The sequence below is a fragment of the Dipodomys merriami genome, unplaced genomic scaffold (genome assembly GCF_024711535.1).
Source record: "Dipodomys merriami isolate MVZ:Mamm:240054 unplaced genomic scaffold, mDipMer1.0.p SCAF_136, whole genome shotgun sequence".
Lineage (NCBI taxonomy): Eukaryota > Metazoa > Chordata > Mammalia > Rodentia > Heteromyidae > Dipodomys > Dipodomys merriami.
In genome coordinates, this window is record NW_027202671.1 from 1,002,816 (window position 1) to 1,030,006 (window position 27,191).

At 40.4% G+C, this 27,191-nt stretch overlaps 1 protein-coding gene across 2 annotated transcripts in view; it reads right to left on the reverse strand.

The window, feature by feature from the left end:
• LOC138825229 (charged multivesicular body protein 3) overlaps positions 1–27,191 on the reverse strand; it is a 40,084-nt gene that overhangs the window by 4,609 nt on the left and 8,284 nt on the right. For both annotated transcript variants that reach the window (XM_070019634.1, XM_070019635.1), the window contains 2 exons: positions 21,127–21,187; positions 10,976–11,155 (listed from right to left, as the gene is read on the reverse strand). In XM_070019634.1, the coding sequence (XP_069875735.1) occupies positions 10,976–11,155; positions 21,127–21,187 (241 nt within the window). The remainder of the gene's footprint in view (positions 1–10,975; positions 11,156–21,126; positions 21,188–27,191) is intronic.

Consider the following 27,191-nt stretch of genomic DNA (forward strand, 5'->3'; position numbering starts at 1 on the left):
AAAGATAACAAATATTCTGGATTCTAGTGGCTCATGCTTATAATCCTAACTATTCAGGAGGCAGAGATCTGAGGATTGTGGTTTGAAGCCAGCATGGGCTGCGAAACTTTTCTGTGAAACATCTCTAATGAACACCAAAAAAACCCAAACAACCAAGAGGTGAAGCTGTGGCTCAAGTGGTAGAGTGCTATTTTTGAGCAAAAGAGCTCAGGGACAATGCCCAGGACCTAAGTTCAAGCCTCAAGATGAGCATGCACACATACATACATATACATAGCAACAACAACAGCAACAACAACAACATTTCACCAAAGTAGGCATAGATGCCATCAAAGAAGAAACACATTTAGATACGAGAATGTGAGTAAAATCGGGGTAGTGGATGTGTACCACTGTGTTACCAACATGCTGGGAACACAGAATATAGTAAGTAGTTACTAAATGAACAGACCAATAACCAAACTACAAAGGATTATCTAGTGGCACAAAGTCCCCAAAAGCATTTATTATAATAAAGTAAAATTTCTACCTAAAATCCTCAAAAATCAAATATTTTAAGTATTGTCTTATATTTAATCAGTTCTAAAATACCAAAAAACTGTCAGAAGCCATTGGCTCATACCCAAAATCCTGGCTACTCAGGAGCCAGCCTGAGGAGGAAAGTCAAGAAAACTCTTATCTCCAATAAATTATCAAAAAAGCCTTGAGCTATGGCTCAAGTGGTAGAGTACGAGCTTTGAGTAAAAAAACTCTGGGACAGTGTCCAAGGTCTGAGTTCAAGCCCCAGGACCGACACACACACACACACACACACACACACACACACACACACACACACACACACACACACACAAACACACACACACACACACACACACACACACACAGAGAGAGAGAGAGAGAGAGAGAAAATTACACACATGAAGTCAAGAGCAGGCGCTGGTGGCTCACTCCTGTCATCCTAGCTACTCAGGAGGCTGAGATCTGAGGATCGAGGTTCAAAGCCAGCCCTGGTAGGAAAAGTCTGTGAGACTCTTATCTCCAGTTAACCACCAGAAAACTGGAAGTGACACAGTGGCTCAAGTGGTACAGTGCTCGCCTTGGGTTGAAAAGCTCAGGGACAGTGCCCAGGCCCAGAGTTCAAGCCTCATGACTGACCAAAAAAAAAAAAAACAAAAAACAAAAAAAAGGAGTCAAGGAGAGTCTCTGGTGACTCACACTTGTAAATCCTAGTTATTCAGGAGGCTGAGATCAAAGGATCATGATTCGAAGCCAGCACAGGCAGGAAAGTCTGCGACTTTTTTTTTTGCTGGTCCTGGGGCTTGAACTCTGGTCTTATGCACTGTCCCTGAGCTTCTTTTGATCAAGACTAGCACTCTGCCACTTGAGCCACAAGCCACAGCGCCACTTCCAGCTTTAGAGTGTCATGGACTTTGCCTACATGGCAAATTTTATGTTATATATATTTTACCACTGTGTTAGTTACACATTTTCTACCATTGACAAAACATGTAAGATAAAGAAACTGTGAAGAAGAGATGTTTATTTGGCTCATTGTTCCCTAGGTTTTAGTTCTTTGTCACTCAGGCCTATGGCAACACTATACACCATGGAGAAGTGCAGAGGAAAGTAGGACTGTTTACCTCATAGTGGTGGGAAATAAAGAGAGAGCTGGGGTCCTAATGTCCCCTTTAAGGGCTAGGAAATCTCCCAGTTACATAACTTCCTCCCATTTGACCCCTTCTACAGAGGTCCACCACCTCCTAATTGCATTAAGCTACAGATTAAGCCTTAACATTATGGGCCTTTAAGAGACATTTAAGGTCCAAACCATAGCAACCATTACAAAAAAAGATTCTCCTAAAAAAGATTAAAATTCTGTAGAAAACATTACTGAGCCAGCATTATAAAAACTAACTGAATACATTTAAAATTAGAAATAACCAAGTTATACAGGAGGAACATAATATAAAATGAGTAGTTCAACTTTTGGGAGTTGAGGTCCTCTCCTGACCCCAGGTTCTTCTGCAGCCCTGTGTTCCAGGCTCCCTCCAACTTAAGGACCCCTCCCCATAGTCCCTTCTCAGTAGAAACCTGATGGATAGATGAGGATTTTTCCTTTTTTTTTTTTTTTTTTTTTTTTTGGTCAGTCATGGGGCTTGAACTCTGGGCTTGAGCGCTGTCCCTCAGCTCTTCAGCTCAAGGCTAGCACTCTACCACTTGAGCCACAGTGCCACTTCTAGTTTTCTGGTAGTTGATTGGAAATAAGAGTCTCATGGAGGTGATCCTCTGATCTTAGCCTCCTGAGTAGCTAGGATTACAGGCGTGAGCCTCCAGTGCCTGGCTTTTAGGTTTTTAAATTATTATTATTATTATAAAGGTGATGTACAGAGGGATTACAGAAAAAAAAAAAGAGTCTCACGGACTTTCGTGCCTGGGCTGGCTTTGAACTGCAATCCTCAGATCTCAGCCTCCTTAGTAGCTAGGATCACAGGTGTGAGCCACCAGCACCCGGATTCTTTTCCTTTATAATATGGAATTCCTCATGAATTTGAATTCATCTTTGTATAGTTAACATATGTGCTGCCTTATGGAACACTGGAGAGGGACTAATTTATTCCCAATACCTAGCATTGTGCCTAACACACCTGGTATTCAAATATTTGTTAAATAAGCCAATAAATGAATTTAGAAGCAAATAAGGAAATGTTTCATATTTAAAAGGAAAACATTAACTAGATTAATATTATTGTGTGTGTGTGTGTGTGTGTGTGTGTGTGTTGGAACTGGGCTTTTAAACTAGGGCCTCACACTTGTCCATGAAATTAAGCCACATCTCAGCCCTAAATTGTCCTAATAGCAAACATCACTGAGGTAGTTTTCTTCTTTTTTTTCTTTTTTCTTTTGGTCGGTCATGGGGCTTGAACTCTGGGCTTGGACGCTGTCCCTGCACTCTTCAGCTCAAGGCAAGCGCTCTACCGCTTGAGCCACAGCACCACTTCTGGTTTTTTAGTGGTTTATTGGAGATAAGAATCTCATGGACTTTCCTGCCCAGGCTGGCTTTGAACTGCGATCCTCAGATCTCAACCCCCTCAGCAGCTAGGATTACAGGCATGAGCCACTGGCGCCCAGCCAAGAAATGTACTCTTTACCTGACTTATGTAACCATAACCCCTCTGTATATCACCTTCACAATAACAATTTAAAAATTCATAAAAAGTAAATATGCAAAAGTTGAGAAGCTTCATTCATCAAAGAAGAATTATGGATAGTTTGTTCACTTTGGGAAACGTAACTAAGGACTATCAGTATCACACAAAATGGCTAAACTAGCAGCAATACTAAATGTTAGGGGGAAGGAGAAAACTGGACATCATAGTATGGGAACTTAAAATGGAACAGCCATGATTTCTTTCATGTAAATTTAAATTCAACAATTGTTCTTTAACAATTGAGCATATCGCAGAGAAATGCAAAACCGGTACATTTATATAGCAGCTTTACTCATAATAAAGTGCAATAAACTGGAAACAACCATCCACCGTAAACAGGTGGATGATTAAACAAACCACAACATATCCATGCCTAGCCTGAAATAAACTACTGATACAAGCAAAAACCTGGGCTGATTTCCACAGGACTATGTAGAATGAATTAAAAACCAATCTTTAGGTTCCAAACCACTGATATGGAATGACATGAATAGTGGAGAGGGAGAGTTCATGGGAGGGAAGTAGGTACAGCTGTCAATGGACAGCATGAGGGATGCTTACATTGGATGGAACTGTTCCTTAAGTTGACTGCCTCAAAGTTAATATCTGTTTATGCCACTACACTCTAGTTTTGCAATACTTTACCATTGGGGTAAACTGAGAAAGACTCTTTTAGAACTACGAGTGTATGAATTATAATTTTTTCAAATTAAAACTTTTTTGTTGTTGTTGGTCGTGGAGCTTGAACTCAGGGCCTGGGTGCTTTCCCTGAGCTCTTTCGCTCAAGGGTAATGCTCTACCACTTTGAGCACAGTCACTTCCAGTTTTTCTAGTGTTTAACTGGAGGTAAGAATCTCAGGGACTTTCCTGCCTGGGCTGCTTCAAAATGTGATCCTTAGATCTCAGCCTCCTTAAGTAGTTAAGATTACAGGCATGAGCCACTGGCACTCTGCAAAATTAAAACTTTTAAATGCTGGGCCTTGGTGGCTAGTCTTGAGCAAAAGGAGCTTAGGGACAGCACCCAAGCCCAGAGTTCAAGCCCCAGGACTGGTAAAACAAACAAGCAAACAAATACAACTTTTAATCAAAAAACAAACAAAAAAACTAAGAAAAGAGCATTGAAAACAAAGCAATATCATATTCCCATGTTTGTCAGAGATATCAATGGAAAGGAAATAAAGGGTATTATATATATCATAATTATTGTACTATAATAGCCAAAGATGGAAACAAAATAGCTAAATATAGTTTCTTGATCAGAAGATATAAATACCAATACAAACAGTCTAAAAAGGATAATAAAAGTTACAAATGAAAGTAACTCTCTACCTATCATAGCTTTCATGGGAACTGTGATTAAACTGAAAAATCAGAATGAGAAGATATTAGAATAGATTGGTAACAACGGCCAAACTAGATTGACAGTGTGGTTTTTAAAGCCGACTTAAAATAGTCATTACAAATTGATTAAGATGATAAGAAATATGGAATCCTGGGGCTGGGAAGGTGGCTCAGTGGTAGAGCGCTTGCCTTGCATGCCTGAGGCCCTGGGTTCAATTCCCCAGCACCACATAAGCAAAAAGAAAAAAGCCGGAAGTGGAGCTATGGCTCAAGTGGTAGAGCGCTAGCCTTGAGCTGAAGAGCTGAGGGACAGCGCCCAGGCCCAGAGTTCAGGCCCCATGACGGGACCCAAAAAAAAAAAAAAAATGGAATCCTATATGACATTTCACAATTATGACAAAGTAAAACCTAAATAATGTAAAAAGCATTTTAGCTATGATGAGCCTGGTGGTGGCACTATACCTCTAGTAGAGGTAGGTTTATAGACAGAGGCTATCCCAGGCAAAAGTGTGATACCCTATTTGAGAAAGGACTGGAAGTGTGCAAAGAGACTGGGAAGTGTGGCTAAAGCAGTAGAATGCTTGCCTAGCAAGCCTGAGGCCATGAGTTCAATCCTCAGTATAGACAAAAAGAATTTAACAAAAACACATTTAAGTATAGAGATATATTCACATTATTGTGCACTCACCACCATCCGTCTTCAGAACTTTTCTCATCATCCCAAACTAAAATTCAGCTCACATGAAATTCTTCACTTCTGTTTCCCTGGCCCTTTTACCCCTGGTGATCACAACTCCACTTTGTGTCTCTCATCTCACAACTCTAGCACCTCAGGTAAATGAAATTACATAGTATTTGCATTTTCTTGATATGCTTCTTTCAGTTGGCATAATTTTCATGGCTCATTCACGTAGTGTTCTCAGAAATGCTTTCCTTTAAAGCTGAACAATATTTTATATTATGGTCAGGTGCTGGTAACTCACACTTGGAATCCTAGGTACTCAGGAGGCTGAGGTCTGAGAATCATCGTTCAAAGCCAACCTAGGCAAGAAAGCCTGTGAGACTCCAATTTACTACCAAGAAACCCAGAAGTGGAGCTATGGCTAACTTTGAGCAAAAGAAGCTCAGAGACAGCACCTAGTCCCTGAGTTCAAGCCCCAGGACTGGAACAAAAAACAAACAAAAATCTTTTGTGTCCACATTTTGCTCATCCATCCACCCACCCATCCATCCATGAACACTTGGACTGATTCTACCTTTTGGCCTTTATAATTCCTAACTACATGGTAGAACAAGTACCTGTTTTAAGTCTCTCCTTTCAATTTTTTTGTGTATATAAAATTAGAATCAGAACTGATGACCATATAGTAATTCTGTTCCTGCCCCATTTCTGAACCTCTACCTTACTGCTCACCTCCAATCAAAACATATTCATCATCTATCTTTTTCTGCAAGGACTTGCTGCCAGAAAGTTGTCACTTTCCAAGTATCTAATCATGACAATATATTAATAGCTGACAAGATCTAACCTATTCTCTCTCCCAAAGCATCTGCATTTTAACAAACCAAATCTTAAGCAAAAAGAATGACTTCATCAAAGCAGCAATAAATAGGCACTATGTACCCTGTAGGGACACTCTTGTCCCTTCAACATGAACACAGACCCCTCAGGAACTCTGGTTATATTGTTTCTTTTTCCACTCTCAAAGACTCTTCTCAAGTTCAATCCTATAAACCTCTCTGCTGTATTTAGTCTCTCAACATGCAATGCTCCATCATAAGACTGCTCACTCAACAGCTCTCTCTCAGGCTAGCACTGTGCTTAGGGGCTAGGGAAGCAGATCTCACAGCTAGATGGATGGCCCCAAATGTAATCTTTCTGTCTTAGGTCTGTTCCTCCCTTGAGTTTTCAGGATCTTGTATTAATGGCTCTGCAATCATTTCAGGCTCAGAATCTCAGACCTTGTTATTCTTCACTTTGTCTCATGTACTCTATACCCACAACAACTCTTCCTCTCCATTTCCACTCAGCTAACCTACCCAGACTCCTACCAGACTCTTAACACATTTCAGGCCTCTCAACTCGTTGCATCAGACCCTCTCTGCACACCAGCTAGGCCTTACAAAATTAAAGTTTGTCAGCCCACCTCTCAGAACTCTGACTCTAACTCACTTTTCCAGCTTTTCCTCCTACCTCTCTTAGTGCACTGCTGTCAAAGCATTTCCTGAACACAGCCTGGAACCTTTGTGCACTTGTTCCTCAACTCAGATGCCTCCTTCTTTCTCCCTAAAATACCTTTCCTCTGAACTCTACTGCATTTTATCTGCACCATCACTGCAGTTTGCCTCACTCTGAACTCAATTTGAGAGTCCGTCTCCTAACAGCTATAAAAGTGTCTTTACCAACCTGCTTAGTACCTCAGTCTCCCAGACCTTCCTTCAGTGCCTAGTCTTTTTTTTTTTTTTGGGGGGGGGGGGTCAGTTGTGGGGTTGAACTCTGGGCCTGGGCACTGTCCTGAGTTCTTCAGCTCAAGGAAATCACTCTACCACTTCAGCCACAGCACCACTTCCGGTTTTCTGGTTGTTTAGTGGAGATTAAAAGTCTTACCAGACTTTCCTGCCTGGGCTGGCTTTGAACCAGGGTCCTCAGATCTTAGCCTCCTGAGTACTAGGATTACAGGCATGAGCCACTGGCGCCCAGCTTGTGCCTAGTCTTTAAAAGATTCATTCATCAGAAACTGGTGGCTACTATCTGTAATCCTAGGTACTTGAGAGGCTGAGACAGAGGTTTGTTAATGAAGGCCAGCTTGGGTAGAAAAGTTCTCAACTGAGAACTGGACACAGTAGTGTGTACTTATTATCCCAGAAGCCTAAAATTGGATCACATCCAGGAGCTTAACTGGAGAGGGAAGAAGAAGGGACAGGAAAGGAGGAAAAGGGAGAAAAGAGAAGGGAAGAGAAAGGACAGAGAACAGCAGGGAACAGGTGATGGGGGGAGAGGAGAGAGAGAACTAGAACAGAACAAGGTATGGTCCAGCAGGGAGGGTGTTTGCCTAGCAAGTGTGAGACCGAGTTCCAAATGAGTACCATTGCCTCCCTGAAGAGAGATTTTTATTTAAAGAATGACTTAATACTTGGCTGTTTGGAGTTATCTGCCTGTAAAGATTGGGGAAGGCTATCCTTAATCCAGCCTACCCTATCTTCTGTCTCAGCCACTGTTTCTCTCAACATTTTCTTGATAAAGGAGAAGAAAAAAGAAGCAAATGACTGGGAAAAGGAGCTCTGAGAAATGATGCAAGGAATATAGTTAATATAGTTCAATTCTGTATCAATAACAGAGTGATAGTGGTTTTTATTTATTTTTAAGGTGATCTGTAATTCTAGAGATCTGAGATCTGAGGATGTAGATCAAAGCCAGCCCAGGCAGAAAAGTCTATGAAACTCTTATCTCCAATTAACAAACAATAAGCTGGAAGTGGTGCTATGGCTCAAGTGGTAGAGTGCCCAACAGGAGTGGAAAAAGCCAAGCAACAGTATGAGGGACTGGGAATGTGGCTTAGTGGTAGAGTGCTTGCCTAGCATGCATCAAGCCCTAGGTTTGATTTCTCAGTACCATATAAACAGAAAAGACCAGAAGTGGCACTGTGGCTCAAGTGGTAGAGAGCTAACCTTGAGCAAAAGAAGCTCAGGGAAGGCTGGGAAGGTGGCTCAGTGGTAGAGCGCTTGCCTTGCATGCCTGAGGCCCTGGGTTTGATTCCTCAGCACCAAATAAGCAAAAAGAAAAAAGCCAGAAGTGGCACTGTGGCCCAAGTGGTAGAGCACTAGCCTTGAGCTGAAGAGCTGAGGGACAGCGCCCAGGCCCAGAGTTCAGGCCCCACGACCAGACCAAAAAAAAAAAAAAAAAAAAAAAAAAGAAGAAGAAGCTCAGGGACAGTGCCCAGGCCCTGAGTTCAAGCCTCAGGATTGGACAAAAGAAAAAAGACATGAAAAGAACATGAAGTGCTGAATTCACCTCCCTTCTGAAGGGAGGAATGGAATGGGGAAAGCTATAGCAGAACAATGGAAGGGGTGACATTGTACTTAACAAAATTAAATATATACATAAAAGTCTCCTGAAAATTAAAATTAAGATAGCCAAAATGAAGAATTTTAAAAAAAAAGAAATAAAAAGTAAAGCTGAAGAAGGTTCTCAAGAAGAACACAAACGCAAAACTGATGATGATGACAGTTATTTCGACCCTACAGATACAGCAAGTACCATGTACCAGGTAATGAATTAAACTTCAGTGAATAATACTTTCTAGAAGGAAATTATTATCTTCAAAATGGAAACTAGAAATATTAACGGATCTGTGTGGAAGACCAAACTGACTTGAAGCTTGCTGAAATATATATGGAAAATGGAAAGGAAACGTACACACACATATCCAAGAAATGAAGTCTCCAGACAAGCCCACCCAGGAACAGATAGACAGAAGCTTTACCTTTTTTTTGGTTGGTCATGGGACTTGAACTCAGGGCAAGGAGCTGTCCCTGAGCTCTGTTGCTTAAGGCTAGTACTCTACTACTTTGAACTACAACTCCACTTCCAGTTCTTGAGTGGTTAACTGGAAACAAGAGTCTGTTGGGGACTTTTCTGCCTGGGTTGGCTTCGAACTGAAATTCTCAGATCTCAAGCCTCCTGAGTAGCTAGGATTACAAACAGGCATGAGCCACTGGTACCCAGCTCAGAAGCATTATCTTTTAAAAATCCACATGAAAACATTTACAGATGAACTTATATGCTGTCTTGGATTCCCCACAGGAAACTATACAGGAACTTGTTGAAAATATAAATGAAGTGAAACCAACTAGCTTGAGACAGGGTCTCCATATGTAGCCTAAGCTAGCCCTGAACTCAAGATCCTCCTGCCATGCCTCCCAAGTACTGAGATTACAGGTCTGTACTGGCTTTCCCACCTTGTCATATTTTTTTTTTCCCAATTCATGATTATTTTCTTCATGTAAAGAAACCTAGGACTTAGGCATACTTAAAAATCATATCTAAATGTTAAAATGTTGTTTAAGTTATAAAATGTTAAACATGAAAAAAATGCCTTTCCAGCCCAAAATAAGCGTATACTGGACTAGATATAGGAAATTCACTTGGTACTACCCTCTCAATTGAAACACTGAATTTTCTAACTTATGACTGTGCTGTATTCATCAATGAAGTATCTTAACACATTGCTAAAGATATTCTTCAGTTAAAAATCTCTTCTGCCTGTAATCCTAGCTACTCAGGAGGCTGAGATCTGAGGATAGTGGTTCAAAGCCAGCCTGGGCAGGAAAGTCAGTAAAACTCTCATTTCCAACTAGCCACCAGAAGACTGGAAATGGTGCTGTGGCTCAAGTGGTAGAGTGCTTGCCTTAAGCTAAAGAGCTTAAGAACAGTGCCCAGGCCCAGAGTTCAAGCCCCACGACAGACCAAAAAAAAAAAATAATAATAATAAAGAAAAAAAATCTCTCCTGACAGGGTCCTGGTGGTTAATATTTGTAATCCTACCTACTAAGGAAACCGAGATCTGAGGATTCTAGGTCAAAGACAGCCAGGTCAAAAAAGTCTGTGAGACTTATCTCCAATTAAGAACCAAAAAGCTTAAAGTGAAGCTGTGGCTCAAGTGGCAGAGTGTCAGCCTTGAGAGGAAAAAAAGCTAAGGCATAGTGCTCAGACCCTGAGTTCAAATCCCAGTACAAGCGAAAAAAAGAAAGAGAAAAAAAAGTCTATGTATATTTGTGAGTCCTTCTTCAGTCTATTTATCTGACAACCACTTAGTATCATATGAAAGAATGTGAGGAAGAATTAAATGAAGATGAAGGAAAGAGGAAGTGAAAACCAAAGCCTCATTAAAAATTTTGCCTGGGGTTGGCTGTCCTGAGCTTAGGACACAGCAAGGAGCTTTTTCTTCATCCTTCCTACAAAAGCATAGCCACGCTCTTACTCCTACAGCACGATTCGTCCATCCCGTAACATTGTTCAATATAGTCAAACTTCTAAACAAATCAGATTTTCTTTTTTGTCGGTTGTGGAGCCTGAAGTCTGGGCTTGGGCACTGTCCCTCAGCTCTACAGCTCAAGGCTAGCACTCTACCACTTGAGCACCACTTCCGGCTTTTTCTGCTTATGTGGCACTGAGGAGTTGAACCCAGGGCCTCATGCATTTAAGACAAGCACTCTACTACTGGGCCACCTTCCCAGCTCACAAATCAGATTTGTAGGTAGATTTTTTGTCATTGTTTCAGAAACACTGGCAAAATAACAATAAAATACTAATTATACTCCAACGAGGACAATGTGAAAAATAAAACACAGAAAGCCATGTGGACACTAACAGTGCCTGCGTCAGTACTTTGATGTGGCTGCTACAGTGAAGGTCGCCTTACCCAGCTGGTTCTTCATGCCCATGAGCACAGAATTCATGTGCGCTCTGGATGCATACAGCTTGTTCACAGCCTTCCTAGACCTTATCATCTCCTTGGCCAGAACCACACAGACATCCTTCTGGCCCTTCTTGGCAGCATCTTTCACAGACCGCTTCACTTTTTCTTCTTCTCTTTGAATGTCTAGAGAGATTGAGAATAGAACTCATATATACTTGGAAGCTATAAATGAAATAAAAACAATGTAGGGGAAGGTATTTATTATTTGTAGAAACAAAACTAACCAAAGTAGTTTAACAGTAAAAAGAGGAGTATAATCCTATTATACCTGACAAAATAAAAAATGAAAGCCTTTTGTGAGTTTGTCAGACATTTATTGGTGCCTATACCAAGAAGCTTGAAATGCATTCTAGAGCTTGTTATAAGTAGCACTTTCACAATTTTGTGGTTTATAAATAGTTTGTAAAAACTTGCAACTTGGCTAGGAATGTGGCGAGTGGCAGAGTGCTTGCCTAGCATGCATGAGGCCCTGGGTTCGAATCCTTGGTACCACATAAACAAAAATAAATAATTTTTAAAAACAACAAAAAACCCTGCAACTTAAGAAAAAATCTGAATATATTCAAAGTATTGCATCAGCATCAACTAGAGGTAAAATATGTCTGTGTTATATGATTTAAAATCAGTAGACTGTGTGGCTGGGAAGGTGGCTCAGTGGTAGAATGTTTGCCTTGCATGCACTTAGCACCACATAAGCAGAAAAAGGCAGAAGTGGTGCTATGGCTCAAGTGGTAGAGTGCTAGCCTTGAGCTGAAGAGCTAAGGGAAGAGTTCAGGCCCCATGACCAACCAAAACAACAACAACAACCAGTAGACTGTTTTCAACTTTAAAAACCAATAGTATCATTGGGTGCCTATGGTTCAAATGAGTAATCCTAGCTACTCAAAAGACTGAGATCTGGAGGATCATGATTCAAAGTCAGCCTGGACAGAAAAGTCTAAGATTCCATCTCCAAAATAACCAACAAAATGCCAGGCTGGAAACATGATTCAAGTGCTAGAACCCCAGTCAAGCAAACAAGCCAAGCCATGTATGAAGCCTTGAGTTCAACCCTTAGTACTGCCACTGCCATAAAACAAAAAACAAAAACCCTGTGGTATAGGTTCAATCTCCAGTACCACAAACATACACATACACAAAATTCACCATATTACTTATTCTTAGGTATACACTTCAGTGATATTAAGCCTATTCATATTGCTAAACAAAAATCATTGTATCCATCTTTAAAACTTAAAATCTATATCCATTAAACAATCCCTTCTCCTCAGTCCCTTTTAATCACTCTGGCTCCATGAATTTATCTATGCTAGTAGTTCATATAAGTGGAATCTACAGTATTTTTTTGTTGGCTTCCATCAATTAGCATAATGCCCTCAAGTTTTATCCATATGCAGCATGGGGCAGAACTTTCCTCCCTCTTCAATAATATTCAAAGTGTATACTCCATACTCTGTTGTGTGCAACTTTTAGCTATCATCAATAATGCTAGCTAGTAATATATATATATATATATATATATAAAGTATATGTGTGTGTGTATATATATATTATATATATATATATATATATATAATACATATATATGAGGCAACAGTGGCTCGCACCTGTAATCCTAGCTAAGATTGTGGTTTGAAGCCAACCCAGGCAGGAAAGTCCATGAGACTCTTAAATTCAATTAACCACAAAAAAGCTAGAAGTGAAGCTGTGGTTCAAGTGGTAGAGCATTAGTCTTGAGCAAAAAAAACTCAGGAACCTCACCCAGATCCTCAGTTCAAGCCCCATGACAATCACCAAAAAAGAAAAAGAAAGAAAAGAATATGTATACACACAAGCTAGGCAGTGGTGGCTCGCACCTGTAATCCCAGCTACTCAAGAGGCTGAGACCTGAGGATTGAGGTTTAAAGCCAGCCCTAGCAGGAAGGCTGTGAGATTACCTCTAATTAAACAGCAAAAAGCTGAACTAGAGGTGTGGCTCAAGTGGTAGAACACCAGCCGTGAACAAAAAGCTAAAGCACAGACCAAGATGTTCTAGCCTTAGTATAAGCACCAATATATATACAAATAGTTCTTTAAGACTCTGCCTTCAATTTTTGTATACATAAAGTAAAATTGCCAGATCTTACGGTAATTCTACTTTGATTTCCTATTTTCCACAGCAATGGCATCATTTTTACATTTCTACTAACAATGCCCAAGGGTTTCAATTTTACCACATCTTCATCAGCATTTATTTTCTGGTTTTTTGTTTCTTCCTTTTGAATTAGCAATCTGCTAGGCATGAGGAAATATTTCCTACCAAGTTGGTTTTAATTTACATTTCCTTAACTAAACATCGTTTCATCTGCTTGACTGGCCATGTATATAGCTTCTTTGGAAAATGTCTATTCAAGTCTTTTTGCCCATTTTTGAACTTAATTTTTTTGTTTTGCTTACTTTAACTTTTAGATGTGTTCTAAAACTGTAAATATTAATATAGTAATTCCTGATTACATGATTTGAAAATATTTTTCCCATTCTAGAAGCTGTCATAATTGTGCTGATAGTGCCCTTTGATGTGCAAAAACTTTAATCTGGCTTGATCTCTAGCCCTCACAGCTCTATTTCCAGCTTTTTTTCTTTCTTTCTTTCTTTTTTTTTTTTTTTTTTGTAGTTTAGTGGAGGTAAGAGTCTCACAGACTTTCCTGCTTTGGCTACCTTGGAACTGTGATCCTCAGATCTCAGCTTCCTGAGTAGACAGGATTACAGGTATGAATCATCAGTGCCAGGCCCCATCTTTTTTTTCTTCCTATACTTTTAGTTTCATCTCCAAGTATGCCAAACCCAATGTCATGAAGTTTTGTTCTAGGTTTTAATAGTTTTAGCTCTCATGTTTAGGATGATGAACCACTTTTAAATTTTTAGATATGGTGCTAGTTAAGAGGGTTCAACTTCACTATTTTTATATTGGGAGGTAGGGAGAAAGAAACAGAAGCAGCCCTACATTGGGCTCTATTTTTAACATAATGTTATCCCATCTTTAAGACTTTGAGGAAATTAACTATAGTTAGGTACGACAGAACACATATGTAATGGAAGAGCCTGGCAGGCTGGGGCAGGAGAAATGTAAGGTTGAGGCCAGCTTGGGCTACCCAGTAAGGGGTGGAGAAGTAGAAGAGTTGAAAAAACCCAGGTGTAATTATTTTGGACATCACAGCAGCTAGAAGGTCCCTTAGGCCTTCCATCTGGCCTCAGAGTACATTTGAGAATCCTAGGTTGGAGGAAGTACTGTTTTCATTTCTCATTCCTGGTGGGACTGTTGGTGACCACACAGTAATAGAGACCAAGCAAGAATCTTGATGGGCTGGTGATATGGCTCAAGGGTTAGAGCATTTGCAGAGAAAGTAAGAAGCCCTGAGTTCAAACCTCTGTACCACCAAAATGACCCAAGAATCTTGAGCTCCATGCTCAGGAGGCTTGTTAAAGAGAGCTCTCTGTGTGTAACTCAGCTCCGTTGCTGGCAGCACACACTCGCAACTTTATTTTTTTTCCTATCAATTTATAGTCTTCTCAGACCCATTTGTTGAAAATTCTGTTCTCTTACTGAATATTCTTTTTTTTTGGGGGGGGGGGTGTTTCAGTCGTGGGGCCTGAACTCTGGGCCTGGGCGCTGTCCCTCAGCTCTTCAGCTCAAGACTAGCACTCTACCACTTGAGCCACAGCGCCACTTCCGGCTTTTTTTTTCCCTGCTTATGTGGTGCTGAGGAATCGACCCCAGGGCCTCAGGCATGCAAGGCAAGCGCTCTACCACTGGGCCACCTTCCCAGCCCTGATTGAATATTCGTTTAATTTTTATTTTTTACTGTTATTATAAAGGTGATATACAGAGGGGTTACAGTTACATAGGTCAATTAATGAGATCATTTCTTTTTGGACAATGTCACCCGTTCCCTCACTCTCTCCCAGTTCCACTGAATATTCTTAACACCCTTACAGAAAATCAGCTGACAATAAGACAACTTGGTTTTACTTCTTTGTTTTTTGTTTTTGTGTTGTTGTTGTTTTTGGTAGGTCATGGGGCTGGAACTCTGGGCCTGAGTGTTGTACCTCAGCTCCTTAGCTCCTCAGCTCAAAGCTAGTGCTCTACTGCTTGAGCTACAGCACCACTTTTGGTTTTCTGGTGGTTTATTGGAGATAAGAGTTTCATGGCTTTTCCTGCCCGGGCTGGCTCTGAACCGTGATCCTCAGATCTCAGCCTCCAGCATAGCTAGGATTACAGGTGTGAGCCACCAGCGCCCCATTTTACTTCTTAGTTTTACTTCTTGACTCTCAATTCTTTTCCATTTGTCTACTGATATATCTTTACACTCAGTATCGTGATTTTTTTTCTCTCTGCAGTTTTGTAATTAAATTTAAAAATCAAGAAGCGTCTTCTAACTTTATTTATCCTTTTGAAAGTTTGTAGTTTTGTTTGATCTTAAGATTCCAGATAAAAAGATGTAACTAGCAAACATGAGGTTAAATGTAACCTCAGTATTCCCAAAAAATATCTGGATTCCAGATGAACTGTAGGAAGAGTCTACTTCTACAGCATGGACATTTGAGCCATACCTCCATTTGCTAGTCAAATGGAGATAAACATCTCAAAGGTTTGTCTGCCCAGGCTGGCTCTTCAAATCTCAGCTTCTTGACTAGCTAGAATTACAGGCATGAGCTAAGAATTTATTCTTATGCATTTTAAAAACTGCATTTTCAGAATATATAAGGAAAATAATTTCCTTTCCTTTCTTCCCTCCCTCCCCCCCTTTTCTTCCTTCTTCCTCTCTTTCTCTCTCTCTCTCTCTGGTTGTTCAACTTGAACTCTGGGCCTGAGCACTGTCCCTCAGCTCAAGGCTCAAGGCTAGCACTCAACCAGTAAGCCACAGTGCCACTTCTGGTTTTCTGGTGGCTTGAGATAAGAGTCTCAAGGACTTTCCTGCCCCAGCTGGCTTTGATCTGTGATCTTCAGATCTCAGCCTCCAGAGTAGCTAGGATTATGGCCGTGAGCCATCGGCACCCAGCAGACAAATGATTTTCTTATACTGAGGCATCTCTTAAGCATCTTTTAAGAAATCACACCATGTGTGTGATCATTAGCATTGAAAAATAAATGACAAAAAATGATGACCTAACATAATAAGCCAAAACCATTTTTACTAATCTTTGTCCATCTATTTGTCCTCTATTGTAGCTCACTGTGGGAATTTAGATATAGTTCTTGGCTCAGAATTGTGGTTTAGTGGTAGAGTGCTCGTGTGGCATGCATGAAGCCTTGGGCTCAATTCCTCAGTACCATACACACAGAAAAAGCCAGAAGTGGCGTTGTGGCTCAAGTGCCCAGGCCCTGGACTTTTCTGCCCAGGAGTGGCAAAAAAAAAAAAAAAAATCAAAGTTGTCCAAGAATCAAATAGTAGAGCAATAGATGGCTTCATTGTTGACACATGACACAAACCACCAAAAAGCAACATAAGACACAAAACAGGTAAAAATAAAATATTGTCACTAATACCAGATAATATGAAATCATTATATCACTTAAATTTGCTACATTAGAAATAGTCACTTCAGAATTATTAGGTAAATAATTTACAAAGCTCCAAAAATAACAGCACAAACCCATAAATATGATAGGTATTTTAAAGACAGCAACAGAAAAAAACCAAATGTAAGAAATATTAGTGCAAAAGCAATTAACCAAAATGTTTTCATTCCTTTCTGATTTCCTTTTCTGTATATTGTATAGCTATTTTCCTTAAGAAATGTTTTCCCGATACTAAGCTTGAGTTTCTTTATTAATGACTATTAATGGTAAGCAACTGAAAATGTCCTTGGAAGAGTTATGGCTTAGAAGACCATTTAAATGAACAAATAAGCTACAGCTATCAAAGAGATAAATTTAAAGAAACAAGGTATGGTGATATACACCCGCAATTTTAACACTAAGAGGCTGAGGAACAAGAATCAGAATTTCTAGGCCAACCTGAGCTTCCCAGTGAGGCCCTGTCTCAAAAACCCAACCTGAACATCATTATCATCATCATCATTATCAAAATCATCAAATTTTAAAAACAGGGAAAAAGAATGTAATGAACAAAGCACAAAAAAGGAATGAAAATGCTTCTGAGATACTAACTGAATTTGAGATTTTAAAAGTGAAATTAATCTACTATGCTAATATCACTGTACATTTTACTTTATGTTATAAGCTACATTTACTTTAAGCAAAGCATGAAAATTACTTCCATTTTCTCACAGATTTCCATTTCTAAAATGTGTCATGCCTTGTACATGTCCAAGTTTGTACTTGGTGTTTTTTTCCTTTGAATGATAGTTTCATTGGATATAAAATAACATTTTTTTCTTTAACATATTAACAGATATTCTACTTTAGAGTATAGATTCTGATAAGCAATTTTTTTTAGCTTTTCCATTGTTTCCTGTATATACTTTTTGGAGTTGGGTGTTATTAAACTTAGGGCTTTAGGCATGCAAATACTCTCTCAGGTACATCTTCAGTCCTTATTCCCTATATTTAATGCTTTTTTTTACTGGCTTTCTTTGTTGAGTAAGGTCATCATACTATTCTTTGGTATGGTTTTCACTGCATTTATCTAGTTTGGGAATGGGTGTTCGGCTGGGTGTGAAATTTTCATCATTTCTTCTGATCTCTGATTCTATTCCTTCTGAGATTCAAATTACAGATGTTAGAACACTTGATATGGTTCCACTGGTCAAAGAAGCTCTGCTGGCCGGGTGCTGGTGACTCACACCTGAAATCCTAGCTATTCAGTAGGCTGAGATCTGAGGAGCATGATTCAAAGTCACCCTGGGCAGGAAAGTCCATGAAACTCTTTTTTTTTTTTTGGGGGGGGGGGGGCCCGGTAGTGGGGCCTGAACTCTGGGCCTGGGTGCTGTCTTCAGCTCAAGGCTATCGCTCTACCACTTGAGCCACAGTGCCACTTCCGGCTTTTTTCTTTTTGCTTATGTGGTGCTAAGGAATCGAACCCAGGGCCTCGAGCATGCAAGGCAAGCGCTCTACCACTGAGCCACTTTCCCAGCCCCTCCATGAAACTCTTATCTCCAATTAACCACCAGAAAACCGGAGTGCTGCTGTGGCTCAAGTGGTAGAGCACTAAAGTGGTAGAACTGAATTGCTCAAGGACAGAGCCTAGGCCCAGGATTTAAGCCGCAAGACCAGAAGAAGGGGAAGAGAAAGAGGAATAAGGGGAAGAGGAATAGGGAGAAGGGAAAGGGGAAGAAGAGGGGGTGGAGGAGGAAGCGCAGCAGCAGCAGCTCTGCTGGTTTTCTTTGTATGGCAGTTTGGATAGTTTGTGTTACTATCTTTAGTTTTACTGATCATACTTTTTAGTGGTTATCTAATCTGTAGTTAAAATCATACAGGGAACTCATTACATCTCTAGATGTTGAATTTTGTTCTTTAGTATCTTCTTTATTTATCTCCAGTTCTTGTTTTCCTTCAAATCTCCCCAAATACTTCCTAACATTGTTTTATTCATCTGTTTCTGGGTCTATTTCCCATTTTGGTTTTTTTTTTTTTTGACAGTCTTAGGGCTAGAACTCTGGGCCCAGGGGCTGTCCCTGAATCCTTTTGCTCAAGGCAGGTTCTCTACCACTTGAGGCACAACTCCACTTCCAGCTTTCTTTCTTTTTTTTTTTTTTTTGGGGTCCGGTTGTGGGGCCTGAACTCTGGGCCTGGGTGCTGTACCTCAGCTCTTCAGCTTAAGGCTAGCGCTCTACCACTTGAGCCACAGCGCCACTTCCGGCTTTTTTCTTTTTGCTTATGTGGTGCTGGGGAATCGAACCCAGGGCCTCATGCATTGCAAGGCAAGCGCTCTACCACTGAGCCACCTTCCCAGCCCCCCAGCTTTCTTTTTATTGGAGATAATGTGGCTTAGTGGTAGAGTGCTTGCCTACCATGCATGAGGCCCTGAGTTCCATTCTTCAATACCACATAAACAACAAAAACAAAAATAACAAAACAAAATTGCAAAAAAAAATATGTCTCAAGGACTTTCTTGCTCTGGATGGCTTCCAATTGCAATCCTTAGATCTCAGCCTCCTGAACAGCTGGGATTTCAGGTGTAAGCCACCAGTGCCAGGCTTGAATCTATTTCTATTGTCTAATTTTCCCACCAATTTGGGGTAAGATTTTCCTGTTTCTTCCCAGGTTTTTCTTTTCCCCACCTGGTCAATGGCTCCATTTTTGGATGTGTGAAGTTCATAGTCTTCCATTACTTTGGTTGATAACTAAGTTCCCTAAAAACAGCTTCCAGACTTATTTTTAAGTTTATTTCATAAGTGTTTATGGTGCCCTTATTCTTTGCATTTATATTAAGATGTGACTTTCCTGGTAGTTGCTCTGTTTCCAGTAGTTGTTCTTTGTCCAGCCTCTTGAAATTTCACTCCAAGCATATTGCTTAGATTAGTACTCACACAAAAACTCAAATGGTTGAGTTCTTTCTCTAGGTATTTTCCTCTTTAATACCTTTCAACTCAGCAGAACTACCATTCTCTGGTTTGGAATGCCATTCCATGAGCTACACTGCAAAAATCTAGAACCACATTGGGGATATTTCTTTTCTTTGTAATCAGAATCCCAAAGTGCTAGTTGTCCAAAATAGTGCTAGTTGTCTTGCTTTTCAACTTTTTGTTTACAATTAAAACCAGTTACTTCATCATGGCTGGAATGGTATTCTCATTTCCTTTTTCTTTTTTTTTTAAATGGTGGTACTAAGCCAGGCACCGGTGGCTCATACCTGTAATCCTAGCTACTCAGGAGGCTGAGATCTGAAGATCACGGTTCAAAGCCAGTTCAGGCAGAGAAGTCCGTAAGACTCTTATCTCCAATAAACCACTAGGAAACCAGAAGTGGTGCTGTAACTAAAGTGGTAGAGTGCTCACCTTGAGGTGAAGAGCGCAGGGACAGCACCCAGGCCCAGAGTTCAAGCCCCACAACCGACAAAATCAGGAGCTCTAATATTTGAGCCACTTCATCAAACCATTTTTGGGTTAGGTATTTTAAGATAAAGTCTTACTTTATCCTGGGCTTACCTAGACTTCGATTCTTCCATTTGTGTTTCTCTTTCTGAAAAGTCAGTTGTGCACCACTACATCAAGCCACTGTGTTTCCCCCACTAGTTTGGATGACAGACACACTACTGTGCCCAGCCACTGAGATGGGAGTTTCATGAACTTTTATGCCCAAACTAGCATTGAACTGTAACACCTTCCCAACAACACTAACTTAGAAGTAACTATAAGCTTGAGCCACAGTATTTGGCTCTAATTCTTTTTAAAAGTTAGTAACATTAGAATACCTTTATGCTATTCTTCTCCAATCATATCACCTTAATTTCAATTTATTTGAATTGAATTACAAAAAAAGCCATTTGTTTATATAGCAGAGGTTTTGTTTCCTCTTATAAGACATGTTTCTTTTAATTATCTTTTTTATTCTGACAATAAAAATAATAGCAGGGTGCCAGTAACTTACACCTGTAATCCCAGCTATTCAAGAGGCTGAGATCTGAGGTTGGAGGTTCAAAGCCAGCCCCAGCAGAAGAATCCATGAGACTCACCTCCAATAAACGACTCAGAAAAGCCAGAAGTGGCTCTGTGGCTCAAGAGGTAGAGCACTAGCCTTGAGTACAAAGAAAATCAGGGACAACACCCAGGCCCTGAGTTCAAGCCCCAGGACAGGCCAAAAAAAAAAAAAAAAAGCAAATAATCAGGACATCTACAAATTGTTAGTATGTGAATAAACTATCTTATGACATCTAGATAATTTTTTTTGTTTTCCTGGTCGTGGGGCCTGAACTCGATCTAGGTGCTGTCCCTCAGCTCTTCAGCTGAAGGCAGCACTCTACCACTTGAGCCACAGAGCCACTTCTGGCTTTTTCTGCTTATGTGGTGCTGAGGAATTGAACCCAGGGCCTCATGCAAGCAAGGCAAGCACTCTACCGAGCCACCTTCCCAGCCCCATAGATGACATTTTTAAGAACTGAAGTGAAACATATCAAGAAAGTATAGGACAGGAACACAGAAAAACAATTTACCTCTTACTTGCCGGTCGATAACTCTCATTTCCTTTCTTATCTTCAAGGACCATTCATTAACCTAGGACAAATTTTAGGTAAAGAATTTCAAGAGAAACAAACACTTAACCAATTTTAAACAATTTTGATTAATTCTACTTTTTAGACACAAAATAAACTATTTTCTTCCTCAACACTTTACTCATAGTGCACAGACATTGCAAGTTTGTTAAAGTTTCCTAAATGAAAGCAGGCAGGAAGAAGTACTCAGGAGTATGGTATTCCGCAGTTACTCAAACCATTTTTTCCTTTTCCACTGGGATTTGAACTCAGTGCTTGAAGATTATGCAATTTACTTGCTTAGCTTAAGCCATGCTTCCAGCCAGGCTTTTGCAGGCTATTTTGGAGATGGACTCTCACAGACTTCTGACTGGCTTGGCTTCAAACTTTGATCCTCTGGATCTTGGCCTCCTAAGTAGCTAGGACTATCAACATAAAGCACTAGTGCCCATAAACATTTTTTTCAGGAATGCATAGACAAAGACTTTTTTTTTACAAGCACAAGATAACCTTCTTTTAAATATAATTATTTCAAAAACTAGTCTATGTGTCATGTAAATTCATCTTTTCCTTCTCCCCTTTAACATTTTTTTCCATTTTGCACAAAATATTCCATTAATCCACATCCCTTATTATCATGATATAATTCTCAGTAAGGAAAAACCCATGAAGCACTAATCAGGGAGTCAACTGGAAATACTGGTGTAGGTGTTAACAGTAAATAACTCTGATTATCAAATTTTAATGGCAGTACTGGAATTTGAACTCAGGGCCTTGCAAGCTACCACATCCCTAGCACTTTTTGCTTTTTTAATTTTTTTGTCAGTTGTGGGTCTTGAATTCTGGGCCTGGGCACTGTCCCTCAGTTCTTCAGTTCAAGGCTAGTGCTCTACCACTTGAGCCGCAGTGCCACTTCTGGTTTTCTAGTAGTTTATTGGAGATAAGAGTCTCATGGACTTTCCTGCCTGGGCTGGCTTTGAACCCTGATCCTCAGATCTCAGCCTCCTGATTAGCTAGGATTACAGGCATGAGCCACCAGCACCCAGCTTATTTTTGTATTTTTGTGTATGGGTATTGGTATTTGAACTCAAGGCTTCACTCTCTCCCTTAGGCACTCTACTACTTGAGCCACAGATCTACTTCCACCTATTTCCTGGTTAATTGGAGATGAGTCTGGATTTGTTGGCCCAGGCCCATGACTCTTCTGCCCCAGCTGGCTTCAAACAGAAATCCTTAGATCTCAGCCTCCTGTGTAGCTAGGATTACGAATGAGCCTGGATGCTTTCATTATTTTTGGAATAGGGCCTGACTTGAAATAGCTTGGATTATAATTCTATTTATACTTCAGATTATGATTCCACTTATACTACCATATAGCTGGGATGATAGGTATGTGTCACCATGCCCAACTTTTTTTGGGGGGTGGGGTAGGGTAGGGGGGGTCCGTCAAGCTTGAACCAAGGGCCTGGGCACTGTTCCTGAGTTTTTTTTTTTTTTTCTCAAGACTTTAACCATAGTGCCAAATTCCAGTTTTCTGGTGGAGAATTGGCGGTTAACACTTTCTTTGCAGGCTGGCTTTGAATATAATCCTCAGATTGTAGCCTCCTAAGTAGCTAGGATTACAAGAGTGAGTCACCAGCACCCAGTTATAATATCCAACTTTTTATTGGTTGAGTTAAGGTCTTGCAAACTTTTTGCCTGTGTTGGCCTTAAAATACAAGTTTCCCAGTTTCAGCTCCCAAGAAGCTAGGTTAACAGGTATGGGGACTTAACTACCAAAGTCTTATGCAAATAAATTTTCTAATTCTTCACTTTTTTAAATCATTGAAGGAAAATCAAGAGTTGTCAGATGATTAATCATTAAAAGTAGATTTATATGTGCTTTCTAGTAAAGGACTCATAAGAAGTTTTAAAGAAGTGGCACTGTCATTTAAAAACCCCTCTCTTGGGCTGGGAAGGTGGCTCAGTGATAGAGCGCTTGCCTTGCATGCATGAGGCCCTGGGTTCGATTCCTCAGCACCACATAAGCAGAAAAAAAAAAAGCTGGAAGTGGCACTGTGGCTCAAGTGGTAGAGCGCTAGCCTTGAGCTGAAGAGCTGAGGGACAGCGCCCAGGCCCAGAGTTCAGGTCCACGATGGGACCTCAAAACAAAACAAAACAAAACAAAAAACCCTCTCTTGTTAGGTGCTATGACTAATGACTGTAACCCTATCTACTCAGGAAGCTGAGATCTAAGGATTTCATTTTGAAGCCAGCTGGGGCAGAAAAGTCATGAGGTTCTTATCTCCAATAAACAATACTCAGAAAGAGCCGGAAATGATGCCGTGTCTCTAGTGGTAGAGTGCTAGCCTTGCACACAAAGATGCTCAGGGATGGCACCTAGGCTGAGTTCAAGCTCCAGGACCAGCAAAAACAAACAAAAACAAAATAAAACAAAAAAACCCTCTCTGCTGGACACTGGTACCTCAGGCCTGTAATCCTAGTTACTCTAGAGGCCAAGGTCTGAGGTTCACATTTTAAAACTAGCCAGGGCAGTAAAGTCCTTGAAATTCTTTTTTTTTTTTTTGGATCCGGTCGTGGGGCCTGAACTCTGGGCCTGGGCGCTGTCCCTCAGCTCTTCAGCTCAAGGCTAGTGCTCTACCACTTGGGCCACAGCGCCACTTCCGGCTTTTTTTTTTCTGCTTATGTGGTGCTGAGGAATCGAACCCAGGGCCTTGAGCATGCAAGGCAAGCGCTCTACCACTAAGCCATCTTCCCAGCCCAGTCCTTGAAATTCTTATCCCCAATTTATCACCAGAAAACTAGAAGTAGCACTGTCACTCAAAGTGGTATAGCACTAGCCTTGAGCAAAAAAGAGCTCTGAGTTCATGCCCCATGACCAACAAAACAAAAAAAATCACCAACCCTCTACATTCCCATCTTCTCAAAGAGATATTGCAACACTTAAATCTAATAAAACAAAACAGGAATAGAAGACATTCTGAATTCTGTATATTTATCCATGAACAGAGACTAAAAAACATTTTTGAAATGTCCTATCATTAAGCCAGGCACCAATGGCTATTGCCTGTAATCCTAGCTACGTGAGAGGTTGAGATAAAAATAATATAAAATAAATAAATAAAATAAATAAATAAAATAAATAAATAAAAAATAAAATAAATAAAAATAAAAGCTGGGAGCTGGTGGCTCACACCTGTAATCCTAGCTACTCAGGGGGCAGGAAAGTCCATGAAACTCATCTCCAATAAACCAGCAGAAAATGGGAAGTGGTGCTATGGCTCAAGTGGTAGAGGGCTAGCCTTGAGCTGAGGGACAGCACCCAGGCCCAGAGTTCAAGCCCCACAACCAACATAAATAAATAAATAAATAAATAAATAAATAAATAAATAAATAAATAAATAAATAAATAAATGCAAAGTAAAAATAAATGTAAGTAGAGGTTGGCTCAAGCTTTGAGTGTAAAAAGCTAAGGGACGATTTTTTCCTGTAGATCTACCCCCTAAGCCTGTGAAGACCCAGACTAGCCTCGCCAGCAGAACGTCATGCCATCAGTGCCTCTATGATCCTGTCCTGTCTCCAGTCTCCTCTTCAGTCATTAATGGCATCCCAGTTCAGCTCTCCATTGGAGCTGAATTGGACTGGTGGTATTGTTTTTTTATCTTTCTTTCCTCTCTAGCATGTTTCCTAACTGTGTTATGTGTATTTGGGGGCTGCAGGCCTTTGTAACAACTGGCTTCCTGCAGCCTGCTAACTGTATAATAAAGACTCCAATATTCTATTTTTTTTTAAAAAAGCTAAGGGACAATGCCTGGCAAAAAGCAAATGCTGAAATAGACATTTTATGAGTTTCATAAAGAAGGGAGAACAATTTTCAACCATAAGTAACACTTAACAAAAATCTCCAGAACCTTCCTTGTAAAAATTGCAAAACAATCTGTTAGAAAATCCATTTTTAAACCTATAAAATCAAAAGGAATTTTTCAAAAGAAAAAGTTGCCTAAGAGAATTGGAAAAAAAAATAGCTAGTCATGTCTTAAACCAGTGCTTATAAATCTGAACCACACAGAAAGGCACCTGGGAAACTTACTTATCAATTCTTTTGGTCAATTGCTCTTGGGACTTGAACTCTGGACCTGGGCTCTGTCTCTGAGCTCTTCAGCTCAAGGCAAGCGCTCTACCACTTGAGCCACAGTACCACTGCTGGTTTTCTGGTAGTTTATTGGAGGTAAGAGTTTCTGGGACTTTCCTGCACGGGCTTGCTTTGAACCATGATCCTCAGATCTCAGCTTCCTGAGTAGTTAGGAATACAGGTGTGAGCCACTGGCACCTGGCCTTACTTACCAATTTAATTGAGCTGAAGTAAAACCCTGATGATAGTGTTTTAAATCTCTCCCAATGGTTAAAATGCTCTTTTAGGATATGAAATACATATAGTTCAAGACAGGCATTGGTGGCTCATGCCTGTAATCCTAGCTACTCAAGAAGCTGCAATCTGAGGACTGAGGTCTGAAGCAGGAAAGTCTTTCTTACCTCCAACTGACTACAAAAAGCCAGAAGTGGAGCTGTGGCACACTTAGCAGAGCTCTAGCCTTGAACAAAAAAAGCTTAAGGACAGTACCCAGACCCTGAGTTCAAGTCCCAGGACACACACACACACACACACACACACACACGCACACGCACACGCATGCACGCACGCACACACGCGCGCACCCCTGACCCCTGTCCAAGACAAAGAGCTTCAAGAATATATATCATGGTAGGGGGAAAACAATGGAGGGGGTAACAATGTTCAAGAGGAAGTGTACTCATTACCTCACTCATGTAACTGTAACCCTCTGTATAGTATCTTTACAATAAAAAAAAAAGAATATATATCAAACAACTTTCATAACTGTAAAGACCACTACAATTTTTTTTTTGTCAGTTGTGGGGCTTGAACTCTAGGCCTGGGCTCTGTCCCTCAGGTCTTCAGCTCAAGGCTAGTGTTTTACCACTTGAGCCACTTCGCCACTTCCCATTTTCTAAGTGGAGATAAGAGTGCCCAGGCTGGCTTTGAACTTGGATCCTCAGATCTCAGCCTACTGAGTAGTTAGGTTTACATGCATGAGCCACTGGTGCCCAGCCTCACTACAATTTTTAAAAGGAATTTTAAAACAGATAAAAAGGAAAATCAACATTTGTTAATCTAAATAAAATTTTAGTAATAGATGAAAGCCACTTATAATAAGGAATACAGTATAAATAAAAACTAAGCAATATGTTGTGAAAACCATAGGAAATTCAAAGTTTCTCATTATTAATATATATCCATTATTCAAAGCTGGACCTTAAGGTTCAAAGTCAGATTGTACAGAAAAGTTTATGAGAGCCCCTTCTCAACCCATTGCTAGATACAGCGACATGTGCCTGTCTTCTTAGCTATGATGGAGATTTGGAAGATCAAAAAAGTTTCAGGCCAGCTTAGGCAGAAAAACACGAGACTCCATCTTAACAGAAAAAGTTGGGTGTTGTGGCATGTACCTGTCATCCCAACAATGACTAAAGTGGAAAAACAGGATTGTGGTCAAGGCAAATGTCAAGCAAGAACATTAAACTTTCTCAAAAATACCAGTGCAGCCAGTCACCTGTGGTGGCTCATTCCTATAATCCTACCTACTCAGGAGGCTGAGACCTAGAAGACCTAGAAAATCGAAGCCAGCTTATGGAGAAGAGTTTATGAGACTCCATCTCCAGTTAACCAACAAAAGGCCAAGCTGGAGGTACATCTCAGTGGTAGAACATCTACCTAGGAGCACAAAGCCCCAAGTTCAAATTCTAGTACCAACAATAAATTCATAGTCTACTGCATGCCCGGCAAACTAAACAAAGGAGACTAATGTTAGTAAAAAGCCTTTTTCAAAAAACAGTGCTGAGAAGATGGTAAGCATGGGAATAAAAAACTATACTCATGAAAGTAGAGCTGTGGCTCAAGTGGTAGAGTGCCAGCCCTGTGCACAAAAGCTCAGGGATAGCACCAAGGA